The sequence below is a fragment of the Chanos chanos genome, chromosome 3 (genome assembly GCF_902362185.1).
Source record: "Chanos chanos chromosome 3, fChaCha1.1, whole genome shotgun sequence".
Classification (NCBI taxonomy): domain Eukaryota; kingdom Metazoa; phylum Chordata; class Actinopteri; order Gonorynchiformes; family Chanidae; genus Chanos; species Chanos chanos.
This window is the reverse complement of record NC_044497.1, coordinates 11,077,501-11,091,932: the sequence shown is the minus strand read 5'-3', so window position 1 is coordinate 11,091,932 and position 14,432 is coordinate 11,077,501. Positions and strand designations below refer to the sequence as shown.

Here is a 14,432-nt window from a genome sequence, read left to right as displayed (position 1 = left end):
GACTCAGGTTATCTGGCTTAATAAGAGCGTCTTGTCTCGGAGTACGGCTCTGGTTGATATTTCTTTAACCATCCTAAGCATCTCAGCGTTTTCAGATGTTCAGTCGACGCGCGATATTTACCTCACTACATGCCATTTTCTTCTTCTAAAACAGTTGTCAGTATGATCTATTGATGACCAGGACAGTTTGTTGTTTAAAGCATACATGCTAGTTAATGTCGTGACTTTAACACAGCAGTTACAATGTTACATTTCAAGGATGCAAAAGCAGTTTCAACTATGCAACGGGTAATTGTATCTTTTGATGAATGTATGAGGGAGTTCTCTCCACTGCAGCTTTTCCAGTCGTAGCGGAGACTGAGTATGGTATGACCTTAGGAATTTGGCTGGAAGGAACATGCCGGACAGAAGGTTGACGACTCTCATATTTGACAAGATTCTGAGTTGATAACGTGAAGTCTTTCGCGTGATGGAACATATACTATAAAAACCTCAACACCCAAATTGTATTATGCTGTCAATTTTATGACTGTTCGGTGCTGTTTGTAATAGATTTCATTAAATGGGTGAGTACTGCTAAAGGCAAGTGTTTATGGTAACATACAGCTCGTGTGTTGTGGTGACACTGTTGTGGACTCGTTGGTCTCTTGGTGTTGTGTGTCTGAAGCTCCATGCGAGAGAGAGAGAGAGAGAGCATGCAGCAGTCAGACTTTCAGGAGCTCACCACCCGTGGCACTGTGTTTGGATAGACTCAGATGTGTTGGCCGGCATGCGTTTAAAGACGAACCCCCGCCTCCCCCCCGCTCCATTCCTGAACCATGGTCAAACTACTTGTCTTTCACCGGGGGTTAACCCCCCTTCTGTCTGAAGCTGTCTCTCCTGTCATAACATACTGCAGAGACAGGCTATGGAAAACTCTACACACATAACCCAACTCATCACCATGGAAGCTTTCCCCCCCCCCCCCCCCCCCCCCCTCCACACCCCTTCTCTCCACGTCTTCTGGCTGACTGGGAGAAACTCCTTCTCCTCATCTCTTAGCTGGATCTCCCTAAGTTGGTACTTGGCTGCAGAGTTTAGTTGTAGTGCTAAGTGATGGGGGACGTATTGAGTGTCTGTGAAGCAAGCTCACGCCTGCTCAAAGTTGAGCACCAACAGGGTAAAACTTCTGAGTTTGAACAGTTTTGCTAATTATTTTGGAGGTATCAGCCTCTCTCAGCTACAGCTGACTGAGTAGCTTCACTCTGCGGTCTTTATTGAATCAACCAGCGGCTTCTATCAGATTTATCTTCGGTGCCAAAGCATTTTTATGAAGTGTAGAAGAAAGAGAGAGAATACATCTTGCATCACGTCACAGGAAACTACTAATTGCATGTGCGTTTGTGTGTGTGTGTGTGTGTTTGTGTGAGTGTGTGTGCGTGTTGTTTTCAGGATGACCTTGGTTGTATTCACTAATGTGTAGGGCTGTTCTGTAATTACTCAAATGTGACCCCTTGCTTCCCCCAGGGAGGCATGTGGCACCTCATAAAGCATGCTTCAGTCCTGCTCCAGTTTCAAGGAGTGGAGCCCCCTGTTCTCTGAAATAGCCGCGTCCTTGTCCTGGGGGGAGCCCGAGCCAGGGTGTAACAGGGGTGGGATGAATAGCGGCGGCTCGCTCGATTGCTGATGACAGCCTGCAGTGTGTCCCCGTCTCTGTCAGGCCTCAGATTAGCACCCTGATCCACCATGCCTTGTCCCCCACCTGTCCGAGTCCCTCTGCCATAGAGGTCACCTCGCACAGCTATAATGTATGCGTGTGTGTGTATGTGTGTGTGTGTGTGTGCTTCCAGTGACCTGACATCCTGAGTAAACGTTTAGTGTTCCTCGCGTTCCCTCCGTTTCCTACTCTTCGTCCGTCGCCGCCCCTGCGTCCGTCACCTAATGTTTGAGTATTCTGTTCATCTCTCTCTCATCCTCCATCTCTCTCTTTTTTTTTTGTTTTTTTTTTTTCCTCCCTTCGGTCTATCTGACAGCTGTGGCTGATGTGGATCCTCTCTCTGCAGCTGGACAGGCCCCCCCCATCCCATCCCACCCTCCCCCAGCCGCGTAGCCAGCTCTCGCTCTCTCTCTCTCTCTCTCTCTCTCTCTCTCTACTCTGTCGTCCGTCAGGCAGGCAGGCAGGCAGGCATGCCCACTCATGATTAAGGCCATTAGACATTATTATGACTCGGCTGGTGTGTGGGTTTTGAGGCCCATTTCTGTGCAGCTAATAGCCCTCTTAGCCAATTATCCTCCATTTAAAAGCAAATCACCAAGGCTTTTTCATTCCCCCCATTGCTAAGTGTTGAATTACTGAATAGATTTGCTAATTAAATTCTTTGTGTGTTTGTGCATGCGAGTATGTGTGTTTTATTTTGGTGGTGGGGTTTTATGTGTGTGTGTGTGTTTGCTTGCATGTGCTTCTTTTTGTCGCTGCCTTTTTTTTTTCTTTTTCTTTTTTTTTTTTTCCTCTCTGCCGGATGGGCAGATGTGTATCCACTGGGGTGATATGTTTCCCAGAGTGTGGGTGTGTTAGACACACTGTAGCAGTCTATTGAAATGGAAATTTTTTTTTTTCCCTACCGAATCAATTACTTAGTGTTCCATTGTGTACGATTTTTGGGCATGTGATCATAATTTGTTCCAACCTTTTCAGATCCTTATGCACACCAAGGACATGGTTCAAAAGGTGAGTGGTTTCGCAGCAGTTTTGTTCACCGACACCATGTCTTTTCCTGTCCTGTCTGGAGAGAGTCTTTCATTACGGCTCTGGTTATTAAACAGACTTTTACTGTCATTTCTCACCGACGTCCCTGTTTGCCAGGGTTGCTCCATTTACTCCCACCGTTCTACACCGCATCAACATTTTTCTTTTGGCCCAGCAGTAACACACCTGTTTCAGTGAAACAACTGGCTATCAGACCTTTGATTAACTGAATGAAATGTAACAATTCTGGCTTAAATCAGAACGGCTTGCGGTGGGAGAGCCCGGAGATAAAAGGAAAAAAAAAAAAAACGCTGTTCCGATGTAAATGCCAAGTAGACTACCATAGTAACTGCTCTGTGTGTGTCTGTTTCTGAGGTTTAATGATCCATTTCATGTTCTTTTGTTGGTGTAGATGAACCTGGAGGTAATATACGGAGACACAGACTCAATTATGATTAATACCAACAGTTCGAACCTGGATGAGGTCTTCAAACTTGGGAACAAGGTAACAGCACAGAGACATCCTGAGGTTCTTAAGGGCCTTATATATTCTACACTGTCGTTACACTGGTCAGTTAGTGTAGTCTGAGCTGTGTTTGTGTGTGCGTAGAGGTAAAGAGTCTGAGAAGGGTGTTGGTGTGTGTATGTGGGTGTGTGTGTGTGGGTGAAGATTCTGGACTTTGTGTGTGCGGGTGTGTGGGCGTAGGTGAAGACTCTGAATTTGTGTGTTGATGAAGAGTCCGCACTCTATTTGTGTGTGTTCTTGTAGGTGAAAAGGTTGAACAGCGTGTGTGTGTGTGTGTGCGAAAGTCAAGACTCTGTGTTTATGTGTTATGACCTGTGTTTATGTGTATGTGTAGGTGAAGAGTGAGGTGAACAAGCTGTATAAGCTGTTGGAGATTGACATTGACGGAGTCTTTAAGTCTCTGCTTCTGCTGAAGAAGAAGAAATATGCCGCTTTAACGGTGGAGACCCAGCCCGACGGTCACTACACTGTCAAACAGGAACTCAAAGGCCTGGACATCGTGCGCAGGGACTGGTGCGACCTCGCCAAGGAGTGCGGCAAGTCAGTGTCCCGGAGCGAAAGGCCTCGACACAATTTATCAATACCGAACTTATAACATCACCCTCTGTGCATTTTCTTTCCATCTCTATCTTTAGATCTGCCTTTACGCCTCCTTGCCCTTTTTAACCTCCCCCATTCTACCCTCTATATCTGTGTCTCTCACTGGCATGGCAGTTGTACTTGGAAGTTGTATTAAGTTTTTATTTTACTGCTCATCCTGTCATCTTGCTGCCGCTCCTCCTCAGCTACGTGATTGGGCAGATTCTTTCGGACCAGAGTCGAGACACTATCGTGGAGAACATCCAGAGACATCTGATGGAAGTCGGGGAGAAGGTGATCAACGGAAGCGTTCCGCTCAGCATGTTCGAGATCCACAGGGTACTGTCGACGTTTACGCTAACTCTAATCTTTAACCCCGTGTGGTTTTCTTTTTTTTAGTCGGTTTTATTTGTACCGTCTATTGATGAATGTGTGCTTGGCGTGTGATATTCAGGCTCTGACGAAGGACCCCCAGGATTACCCTGACAAGAAGAGTCTTCCTCATGTACATGTTGCTCTGTGGATCAATTCCCAGGGCGGGAAAAAAGTCAAAGCTGGAGACACCGTGTCCTACATCATCTGTCAGGTGGGCATCTAGAGCTCTCAGCAATCTGTGTGGAAGACAGAAGTCGTGCCCCCCCATCCCCCCCCCCACCCAGGACAGATTTGAGTGTGATTAATGCAGCATATTTGCTTTTAGTGAGCAGTACAGTGGAGGCGAGCGATGGGGAAAGTCAATAAGTAGTTCTGTGTTTCTCTCTTCTGTCAGGATGGCTCCAATCTCGCGGCCAGTCAGAGGGCCTACGCCCTGGAGCAGCTGCAGAAGCAGACGGGTTTGAGCGTGGACACACAGTACTACCTGTCCCAGCAGGTCCACCCCGTAGTGGCCAGGATCTGCGAACCGATCGAGGGCATTGACTCCGTGCTGATAGCCACATGGCTGGGTAAGGTTCCCTTACCTGATGCAACCGTCACTCATCAGTTCTGCACGGCAGCTTCTGTTCCGTGCGTTTCAACCGCACTCACTGATTAGGCCTTGGATCATAAAACGTCCACTCGTAAGATGCTCTGACGCGCCGTTGTCATGATTAATAGTCTCAAAATCTTAACAGGGTGAGGACGTTTTGGGACCAAAGAGAAAGATCAACTCAAGCACGCACCGTCTCGGGATCACAGCATATGTTTCTAGACATTATGTTCATTTCCAATCCTGCTGACATTTCTGTATTTATAGTTGCTCATGTGTTGCTCATCTTCAGAGCTGCACTGCACATTTTTGCCTGTAGATGGCAGCAGCTCCTGGGTGTATATGCCTGGGGACCTCTGTGGTGCTGGTTTAATCCCTGTAGCCTTGTAGTCAACACTTATTTATTTACTCACTTATTCACTTAGCCAAATTACTCGGGGGGATGTCGGTTGTTTTTCCGAGCTCTAATAGTGTTCGGTGTCACCTGGGAAGATTAAATGGATATTCAGCTGTTGCCTCTTAATGATTTGATGATCTCAGCTGCCTGATAAAAATCTGATAGCTTGAGGTTTTTTGTTTTTTTTTTCCTATTGCGCTATTATATTTCCAGTTTATTATTATCATCTCCCTCTCTGTCTCTTCCTCTGTCTCTCTCTCTCTCTCTCTCTCTCTCTCTTTTGCCCCTGCTGTCTTCTCTTGTACTCTTGTTTCTGTTTTTCACTCCTCTGCCTGTGTCTGCCCCACCTTTCTCTCATTCTTTCTGTATGGGTCTGTCTTTCACTCGCCGGATGGCAAATAGTTACGCATTCCACCGGAGGCAATTCTCTTGTGTGTGTTGTCTGTTTGTTACAGGGGAAGATTAGGGATAGTTTTCATGAGTGACCAGAGGGCAGAGGGATGTCACAGCTGATGTGGATTAATAACTGTAATATGTAAAACAAAAAAAAAAATAGCTTTATGTCCATTTTGCGTCACAATCTGACACAATTCATTGTAGAGGATTTCATATTTCATATTCTCACAGTAACACTCGCAGTAACAAACACAGTTATACTGCATTTACACGAGCACACACACACACACACACATTGTCCTGCGCTCTCAGATAGTTGTATTTGTGAGTATGTTCTCAATCTCTGTCCCCCCCCCCAATGGTCACCTTTCTCTCTCAGCGTGAGAGTTTTAGCTGTCTTGTCATGTGCCTGTTCCAGGCCTGGACCCGGGCCAGTTCCGCTCAGTGCAGCAGCACCAGAGAGAGGAAGAGGGAGATGGGTTTCTGGGTGCGCCAGCCCAGCTGACTGATGAAGAGCGTTACCGCGACTGCGAACGTTTCACGTTCGCCTGCCCCGAGTGTGGCACAGACAACATCTATGACAGCGTGTTTGAGGGAGCAGTAAGTACTCACTGACTCACACACTTTCTCATACACACAAACAGACATACAGTAAAGACATACAACTGACACACAAACTAAGGATATATTCTCGAAAGGGCATTTGGTGTGTGAGACTGATAGCCCCATTGCGTCCAATTCATTCTTAATAGAATGTTATGACATAACAAATACAACAACACAGGGCATTATTACCTCTATAGGAGGCAACGAGCAGGCTGGGAATGGTGACTCTTATTTTGAGCTGCTTGGCTATGGTAGAATGGGGGGGGGGGGTTTGGTTGGCAGCGTCATGTGCTCATGTACTTTAATACGCACCCCCAGTTCTCAGGACATTGTCACATCACAAGCCGAGGTCAGATGAGAAAGAGGAGGGGGAGTCTTATCTGCCTCTAATTAAGAACTACACACACACACGCACGCACAGCTTTCTCTTGTCTGTCCATACTCATAAAAAAAAAAAGCAAAAAAAAAAACCTGACATGCACTCCTCCTCTCTCCTGACTCCTGTCCTCCTAACAGTCTTGAGTACTCACACTCTCTCATCTTGGATAGACTGCAAGGAGTCCAGCACACACAAACACACACTTAAACACTATCACACACACATATACACTCTCACTTAAACACTATCACACACACACATGCACACACTTACTGAAACACTGTTGCACACACACACACACACACACACATTTTCAAAATTTAAACATCAATTCAAGCCCATAGTCTGATGTTGTTTCTGCTCTCTCTCACACACACGCACACACGCACATACTCACACATACATATTTTCCCTCACACACCGAGAAAAACAGCTACCTTGGTGTACTGATAAGAGCATATATTAATTAGGAAAACAGTCGTCCAGCAGGGAGGTGTGGGCGGATTAAAGGAAGAGTACTGAGGGAAAGCCTTGACTCACATAGTCCAGGGCTAAAGTCAGCTCCCTTATCAAATCCAGACTCGGAAAGAGGGAGGAAGAGAACAGGAATGCAAACAGACACGCAGGAGGAAGACGGGCGAGAGAGGGAGAGAAAGAGGAGGGGACGGGTGCCGTCCAGATGGAGGGAAGAGTATTTGCATTGAAGCACTATTCGTCGTAAAGCGCTATTCAATGATAGAAGTAAACATCATAAATAAGCTAATGGCTTACACCAACTACCGGTGATCACCGTTGACCGCTACTCAACACCACTACCTCCAGGCCATAAACGTGTGCGTGTGTGTGTGTGTGTGTGTGTGTGTGTGTGTGCGCGCACGTGTGCGCAACACACCGTGTTAACATTTCTAGCCCCCCCTCCATACGTTTAGCTCGTTTAAGTTTTAATGGATGTTCTTGTCAATTGTAGGTGAGGCTAATATGGCAGGGCGAGTGGAAGAATATTAGAGTACTTTATTCCCTGTACTGTTAAACCACCACTGATGCCCCTTTCCTTCACCTGCCTCCTTGAAGGCTTTCAAATCTGGCAAATTTCATCCAAACCCCCAAATCAACCAACCTACGCGGTGGTTTTCTTTTGCTGTCTTTCCTCCACATGGCTGAAGGCTTAATGGAATGGCACCCTTATGAGGTGGGTTTTTTTTTTTTTTTCTTTTCTTTTTTTTTTTTTTTTTTTTTTTTTTTTTTTTCCCCTTCACCTTAAGCGTTGGTGGCCTGGACAGGTTAAGATGGTACCAGTAGGGGACCATTACACTACACTTTTTGATGAGATGCCCAACAAAAAAAACCTGTTCCAATTTTACTTTTTTTTTTTTTTTTTTTAATCTATTAGACTGCTTCTAACAGCCCTTAAAAGCTTTTCTGGCCAACACTGTCGGATGGGACAACTGTTCAAATTAATTTGATCCTTTTCTATGTGCGTTCTGAGGGGGATTGGGGGTATATTTGTGACTTTGTGCTTACAAAACCGTTTCTTGATGCAGGGACAGACGCTGGAGCCCAGTTTGACGAGATGCTGTCACATTTCCTGCAGAGCGAGTCCACTGAACTACAGAGTCCAAATCAGCAACAAGCTTCTACTGGACATTCGACGACACCTCAGAAAATACTACAGCGTGAGTGCCTCCGCTTTGCTAGTGGTCAGGGGCGGAAGAGCGCTTGTATTCACACCAGACGGCTCCGTATGGGATGTGTGGTTTAGCACAGACCCTAGACCAAACCGTTTTCCACCGGTTAAAGGGTTAATGCAATGTCTCAAGTGACAAAAGCCTCTACGATATCGTTTTTCACCACGAATGGTCGCAGAGGAGAAAATACAGATTTTGTTATCGTCCAAGCGATTTAAAAAAAAAAAAAAAAAAAAAGGCAGTCACGTGTTCTAGTTTATTGAACAAGCTAAAGCTACGTGCATTCCAGTTTCAGAATTGTTATTTCACCACGTAATCTCGCTTTGGCAAAGTATATGCATTATTTAATCTCTTAACCAGCAAATTTACAAATGGCGTTTCTGTTCTTTTTAAAAAAAATTTTTATATCCCTGCTGTACAAATAAGGTATTGAACCGTGATGCATCAAACCACAGCAGGGCCATGAGTTTTGCGTACTGTCACATCTGTAGTGTTGATACGGGTGAGACTGTATAAACAGCATACATGCAGTTCTGTGAAACCTTCAGATTTTGAGAGAGATTTAAAACGAGACTCCCAAGAGAAAAAAAACCCACATAAACAGTATAATGATTTACTCCCACCATCACGTATGGAAAAAAAAAAAAAGGGCATTGAAAGAGCTCCCGTGATGCTGAAATATACAGCGCATACAACCTGAGGATGTTGTTGAGAGCTGCAGGTCTCTGGTTTACAGGGCTCGAGAGGTCTGCTCCGCGTCTTCCTTTGCATAGCCCAGTATTAATAGCCTTCATAGGACCGGGGGTGGGGTGGGGGGGGGGCACTCAAAGGCAGCTGCGTGGAGTTTGGCCTTGGCTACTTGGGTGAAGACTTAACCCTGCTTAATTTGAGCTCACCTTAGACATGCTGTTTGTTTATTGCAGTCCTTTATTGAATTTCAGATGCGACCCTTTGCCTCCAAGTATTCCTCCAAATAGCTGCCCCCTGCCGCGACACAAATGGGTTTAATTTTTTTTTTTTTTTCCTCCCCACTTTCACTCTGCATTAAAGCCGCTGCAGTCATACAGGCTTTGGCAATGTGACAAGTGTACAGATATTGCACTAACCTACCGAGCTCTGATATGTTTGTGTATCTCATTTCCCCTCTGAGAGTTGACTGACAGGCTTAATCACAGCCAGTTTTGTGCTGCACGAGCTCCAATCAAGAACGCGGTGCTAGTCTGTGGAATGCCCTGCTAAGATATGGATCACTTGAGCTCTGGAACCCTGCATGGAATGCTATGCAGATTCTCGAACGCTTTGTAAAGTTTTTAGAGCAGGCTGAAATTTTTATTTTTTTTAAAAAAAAAAAATTTTTCGAGGTTCCGGAATGTTCTCTGAGGGTTCTGGAACTGTCGCCATCCGAGAGCACAGGTTCCATTCAAAGAGGCTGCACTGGCTAAGGTAGATTGGGAAGAAGGTGGTGGTGATGGGGGTTTGTGGAGGTGAGGGGGGGGGGGTGGATTCTCCCACAGTGCTGTGCAGAAATCAATTAGTGGTGTGAATGTAGCCACCTCCCTCATTGGGCCTGTGCCTCTCACCCCCATTGTCACAACGTGTGAAACAGCTGCTGGCTGTGAATGCTAACACCCCACACACACCCCTCCAACCCCAACCCCAACCCCACCCCACCCCAGCTCAGCTCAGGGCCAAGCACAGTGGACACAGACCATCCATCCCCTCCCACACTGGGAGCAATGAAGAGGGGTAATATTGTGTAATTAAGGATTCCTTTCAGCTGAGGGGAGAGCTCAAATAGAGCTGTTTGTTCATGGAGATAGAGAGAGAAAGCTGGGCTCTGTAATGGAGCGAGAGGGGGACTTAGAGGCTTACATGGTTACAGATTGGAAGTCGGCAGTGTTTGTTGAGTTTTCCTGTTGAACAGCACAGAGGCATTAATCATGAAAGAAATTACAGCCACGTCCACCTTTTGCCCGCCGCCATTATCAATAAACCAGCCCTTTGGAGACAAAGCAAATACATGCCCTCTTCCCCCCCCTCCCCCCCACTCCTTTTTTTTTTTTTTTTTTTTTTCCGCTTGTCATCCATTCCCTGACTCCTGGCGTCTTCAGCGAAATGAGAGTGTGGCACAGAGTGGCCCCCTTCGTATTTACCCCATTCTAATGTGGGTTGCCATGGCGTTTAACAAATTATTGCAATTACGTTCGTCACGCGGGTCGCCCTTGGTAACTGGGGGGGGGGGGTGTGAAATAAATAAATAAAATTTAAAAAAAAAAAAAAAAGGTGATAATCCTGTTTTGAACAAAAGGTCAAATTGCTGAATAGAAAAGGCTTGATTAAGCCGAAGATGTGCAAAGTGGACGCATTTCTGCCCATTCAGCCTCACACTGGAGCCTGAGCCAGGGCCTGTAAGTACATCTGTTGATTACTGAAGTACAAAGCCTGGGAGAAGCTGTTGTCTCGGGGCTTTTTTCACTGGCTGAGCCGCCTGTAATCGCAGCTTTTTATACCCTGCCACATCTACTGCGACCGCTTCAAAGAGGCAGCTGGGCTGAGGGCATCAGCAAGGGCTGCTAGAGTGTGTGTGTGTGTGTGTGTGTGTGCGCGTGTGTGTGCGCGCGTGTGCGTGTGTGTGTGTGTGCATGAATCAAGCAACGCACGCATGTGCATGAAGTGTATGTCAGAGGAGGATTCTTGTCGGTGGAATTCCTCCGTTGTGAGCGTCGAAGCATTGAGTGTTACAAAAACAGCACCCTGCCTTTTTTATCCACCCAGACGTTGATGATCTCGCTTATTAGAAACCTGACACACATACTAAATATAGAGACATTGGGGGTAACACTGAAGAAGGAAATACCGCATAAGGTATAGAACGAAAGGATAAAATCCGAAATGTGAGGATAAAGGAGAAAATGGAGAGAAAGTGTGAGAGAGAGAGAGAGAAAGGGGAGCTTTTTTCCGGCAGCTTGCGTTGATTCGCAGGCCTCAGTCTTTGCCCAGTGTTTGGTTAAATTATGTGGAACTCATTTGACGTGTGCAGAAGTGGCTGTATTCACTGTGTCAGGTATCGACTGGTATAATTATGCAATTATGAGCCTTTATCCTGCCTCTCTCTTTCTCAGAGCGAGCTCTTAGTGTTTCAATTAGATGTTTTTTCTCTCTTTTGCTCCCTGTTACTTCTCTCTCTCTCTCTTTCTCTTTTTTTTTTTTCTTTTTTTTGCTACCTCCGTTCCTCCTCACTTACACTGCACATCCTGAAGGACTGCGTCTGTAAAGTCAGCCCTGGTTTTCATTTGTGTCTGTGTGTGTGTTTGTGTGTGTGTTTGTGTGCGGATGTGTGTTTGTAACCATGCCGACCACAACACCATTTAAAAGTCTGCCGTCTCTTCCATGTAGGTTTGTTGGTTATTAAGTTGAGGATGAATGCACTAAATAGGCTACACATAAATTAAGCTTTAAGTGGATGGTCCGTTAAAGCTTTATTGGCAGAGCTGTTGTGTGCTGGGGTGTATGCGGGTTTTTGGTTATTTTGGTAAATCTGTTACAAATTTGGCCTATGTTTTCGTGAGTGGGGGTATTGCCGGGTGGTTGGGGGGGGGTTGTCATGAGCCATTCAGTACCATTTCTATCATTTTGGATGAGGAAGTCTGGGTTAGGTGACAAAGAAATTGGAGAAAGATTTTCTGGGTGGTTTCTCTTCTTTTCTCTCATTTCTTGTCATCTGGTCAAAAACAGTCCAAACACACATATATATATATATATGTGTGTGTGTATGTATGTGTGTGTGTGTGTGGGGGCTGATAATAATAGTGATAAAAAATAATAATCATGTGCATATGTTTTAAACAGAGGTGTGTGTGTGACTCTCCTTGTTGGACTTTCTCATAGACCATGGGAACGGTGCTATTGGTTTAGGCTTGGGCCTCCAGGAGTGCAAAAGGGACTTAGGACAAACACAGGGGTGATAACCGCGTTGCTCTCCTCAAAATGAAAATCAAACAGCACACATATGTTAGGATTCAATTACAGCCCGCTAGCATTAGGCTTCTGCGCTAATTATCCAAATGACATCATCCCGCCGCACAAAACGCCACCCAGATGAGATTAATTGAGAAATTAAAACGAACTGTTGATTCTGATAAAGTTGTATGGTGTGAACAAAGACCTGGGACCGGTGTGTGTGCGTGTGTGTTTGTCCGCACAGGTGGATGATAAGGGTCCATCTTTGGCTTTAACAGGAATAGAATATATCACAGATAAGACTGAATAAGACCCTTCAGCGGTAATCACACGACAGGAAATGGAAACAAATTAAACCAGGCAAAACTGTGGAGGAGTCACGGAAGGCGAGGCTTTTTTTTTTTTTCTTTTCATTCTCTCTCTCTCTCCCGCGCTCGCTCTCTCTCTCTCTCTCTCATTTGCTCTCTCAGCGTGCCTCTTGCTCTGCTCATCTTTTTCTGCCCTGACATCTCTGCATTGCTTTCCTTTAATCTCCTCTTCTCAACTCCAAAACTGAGTCACCATGACTCTGCAGATGGGGGGGGGGGGGGGGGGATCGTCTAACCCTCAGTCCATCTCAGCCTCACTCTTTCAACCCATCTCTCCTCTCTTTTTTTTTTGTTTTGGCTTTGCTTTCTGCTCATTTCGTTTGCTCTCTTTCCTGTCCCTCTCTCTCTCTTCCTCTCTCCCTCTCTCTGTGTGTCATGTGGTAATCCTGTGAGAACAGGTGCTCCTCTGATGCAGGAGGGCTGTATTTGGGGTGAGGGGTGAGCAGGAGCTCTGTCATTAGCGGGGCATTACTCCCATTACCCCTAGCCTCTCTTCTAATGACAGGGGAAGCAGGGGAAGGCCGGTAGGGGGGCAGGCTGCACCTGTCCCAGGCCGTGGCCCCACACACACACATACACACACACTCACACGCGTGCTCATACTTACCCAGCAGAGGGATGAGCTCTGCGGGCCAGACTCCTGCGGACAGGGAACATAACCGGGGTCATGTGCATCAATGGGCCAAGCACTCCGCCAGAGTTGGAGAGAGAGATTGATCATGAATTTTCGCCGAAAAAAATCGACAACTATAGACTTGCTAATAGGCGTTCTCTCTCTCTCTCTCTCTCTTTCTCTGTCTCTTTCTCTTCCCCAGGGTTGGCTGGTCTGTGAGGATCAGGTGTGTCAGAACCGGACCCGTCGGGTCCCCATCGTCTTTTCCCGTGCCGGTCCCATCTGTCCGGGCTGCTCCAAATCAACCCTTCGACCTGAGGTAATGTTCACGCTCCCTGTCGTCGAGAAACACTCATGTCCTGCTTGTCCAGGTGATGGCGCTGTGGAGCCAGTCAAAAAGCCTGCTTGGAAAGAGCTGTGCTCCTCACTGTGCTGACTACACAACGCTCATTTACTCCATCATCCTCTCTCTCTCTCTCTCTGTCTCTCTCTCTCCCCTTTTTCCTTCTCTCTTTCTCTGTGCTTACTGTCTGTATTCACCAGGATCTGGTGCCAGACTCTTCTGTCACGTAACTGACTGTGTTTATCCTCTAACGAGAGTTATACTAACTAAGGCTTCTGTCACATAACTGACTGCGTCTATCCTGTTATGAGAGTTATGCTAACTAGGGCTCCTGTGACAGACCTGGTGGAGTTACAGCCTTAGCTAGACAGCGTTTGTGCACGCAGGACGTGGAATAAGTGCTCTACAAGTCTCTTGAGAGGATATTTGTAGTACCTGGAGTAATATTCACAACCAAAGTTATGCAGTCAACTTTTCTTGTCAATTGGGCAGTGCCTCCATATGGTACAGACGAATCATTGTATTGGTACAAAATCCAGATAAATCTGGAGTATTATTCTTTATTAATCTTGACTTGATCTCAGTGGGCTTCAGTATTTCCTTTTGCAAAGGTCTTGTGGCCAAAATAGCATCAAAAATATTTCACATTGAAAAAGTTAAAACCACATAAGATCGCATTAATATTACAGTATTTTGGGGGGGGGGGGGGGGGGGGGGGGGGGGGGTTCCGTATCAGTGTTCATTGATGGTGTGTTCTGTCGCTCTGCAACACTCAACACTTGTTTATCGTGTCTGCTTTAAAATATGTTAAAATGGCAGGGTCTAATCCAATTGTAATTGGGTTGTCACCAAAAGCATCAAAGGCAGTGCAGATGGAGAAGGCAGTTG

General features: G+C 46.1%; 1 protein-coding gene across 1 annotated transcript in view; it reads left to right on the top strand.

Annotated features, from left to right (window-relative positions):
* Window positions 1-14,432, top strand: part of pola1 (polymerase (DNA directed), alpha 1) — a 42,833-nt gene that overhangs the window by 14,124 nt on the left and 14,277 nt on the right. The window contains exons 27-35 of the mRNA XM_030769532.1: window positions 2,675-2,707; window positions 3,138-3,230; window positions 3,586-3,791; window positions 4,037-4,169; window positions 4,285-4,416; window positions 4,600-4,774; window positions 6,009-6,190; window positions 8,117-8,248; window positions 13,404-13,520. Coding sequence (XP_030625392.1) covers window positions 2,675-2,707; window positions 3,138-3,230; window positions 3,586-3,791; window positions 4,037-4,169; window positions 4,285-4,416; window positions 4,600-4,774; window positions 6,009-6,190; window positions 8,117-8,248; window positions 13,404-13,520 — 1,203 coding nt within the window. The remainder of the gene's footprint in view (window positions 1-2,674; window positions 2,708-3,137; window positions 3,231-3,585; window positions 3,792-4,036; window positions 4,170-4,284; window positions 4,417-4,599; window positions 4,775-6,008; window positions 6,191-8,116; window positions 8,249-13,403; window positions 13,521-14,432) is intronic.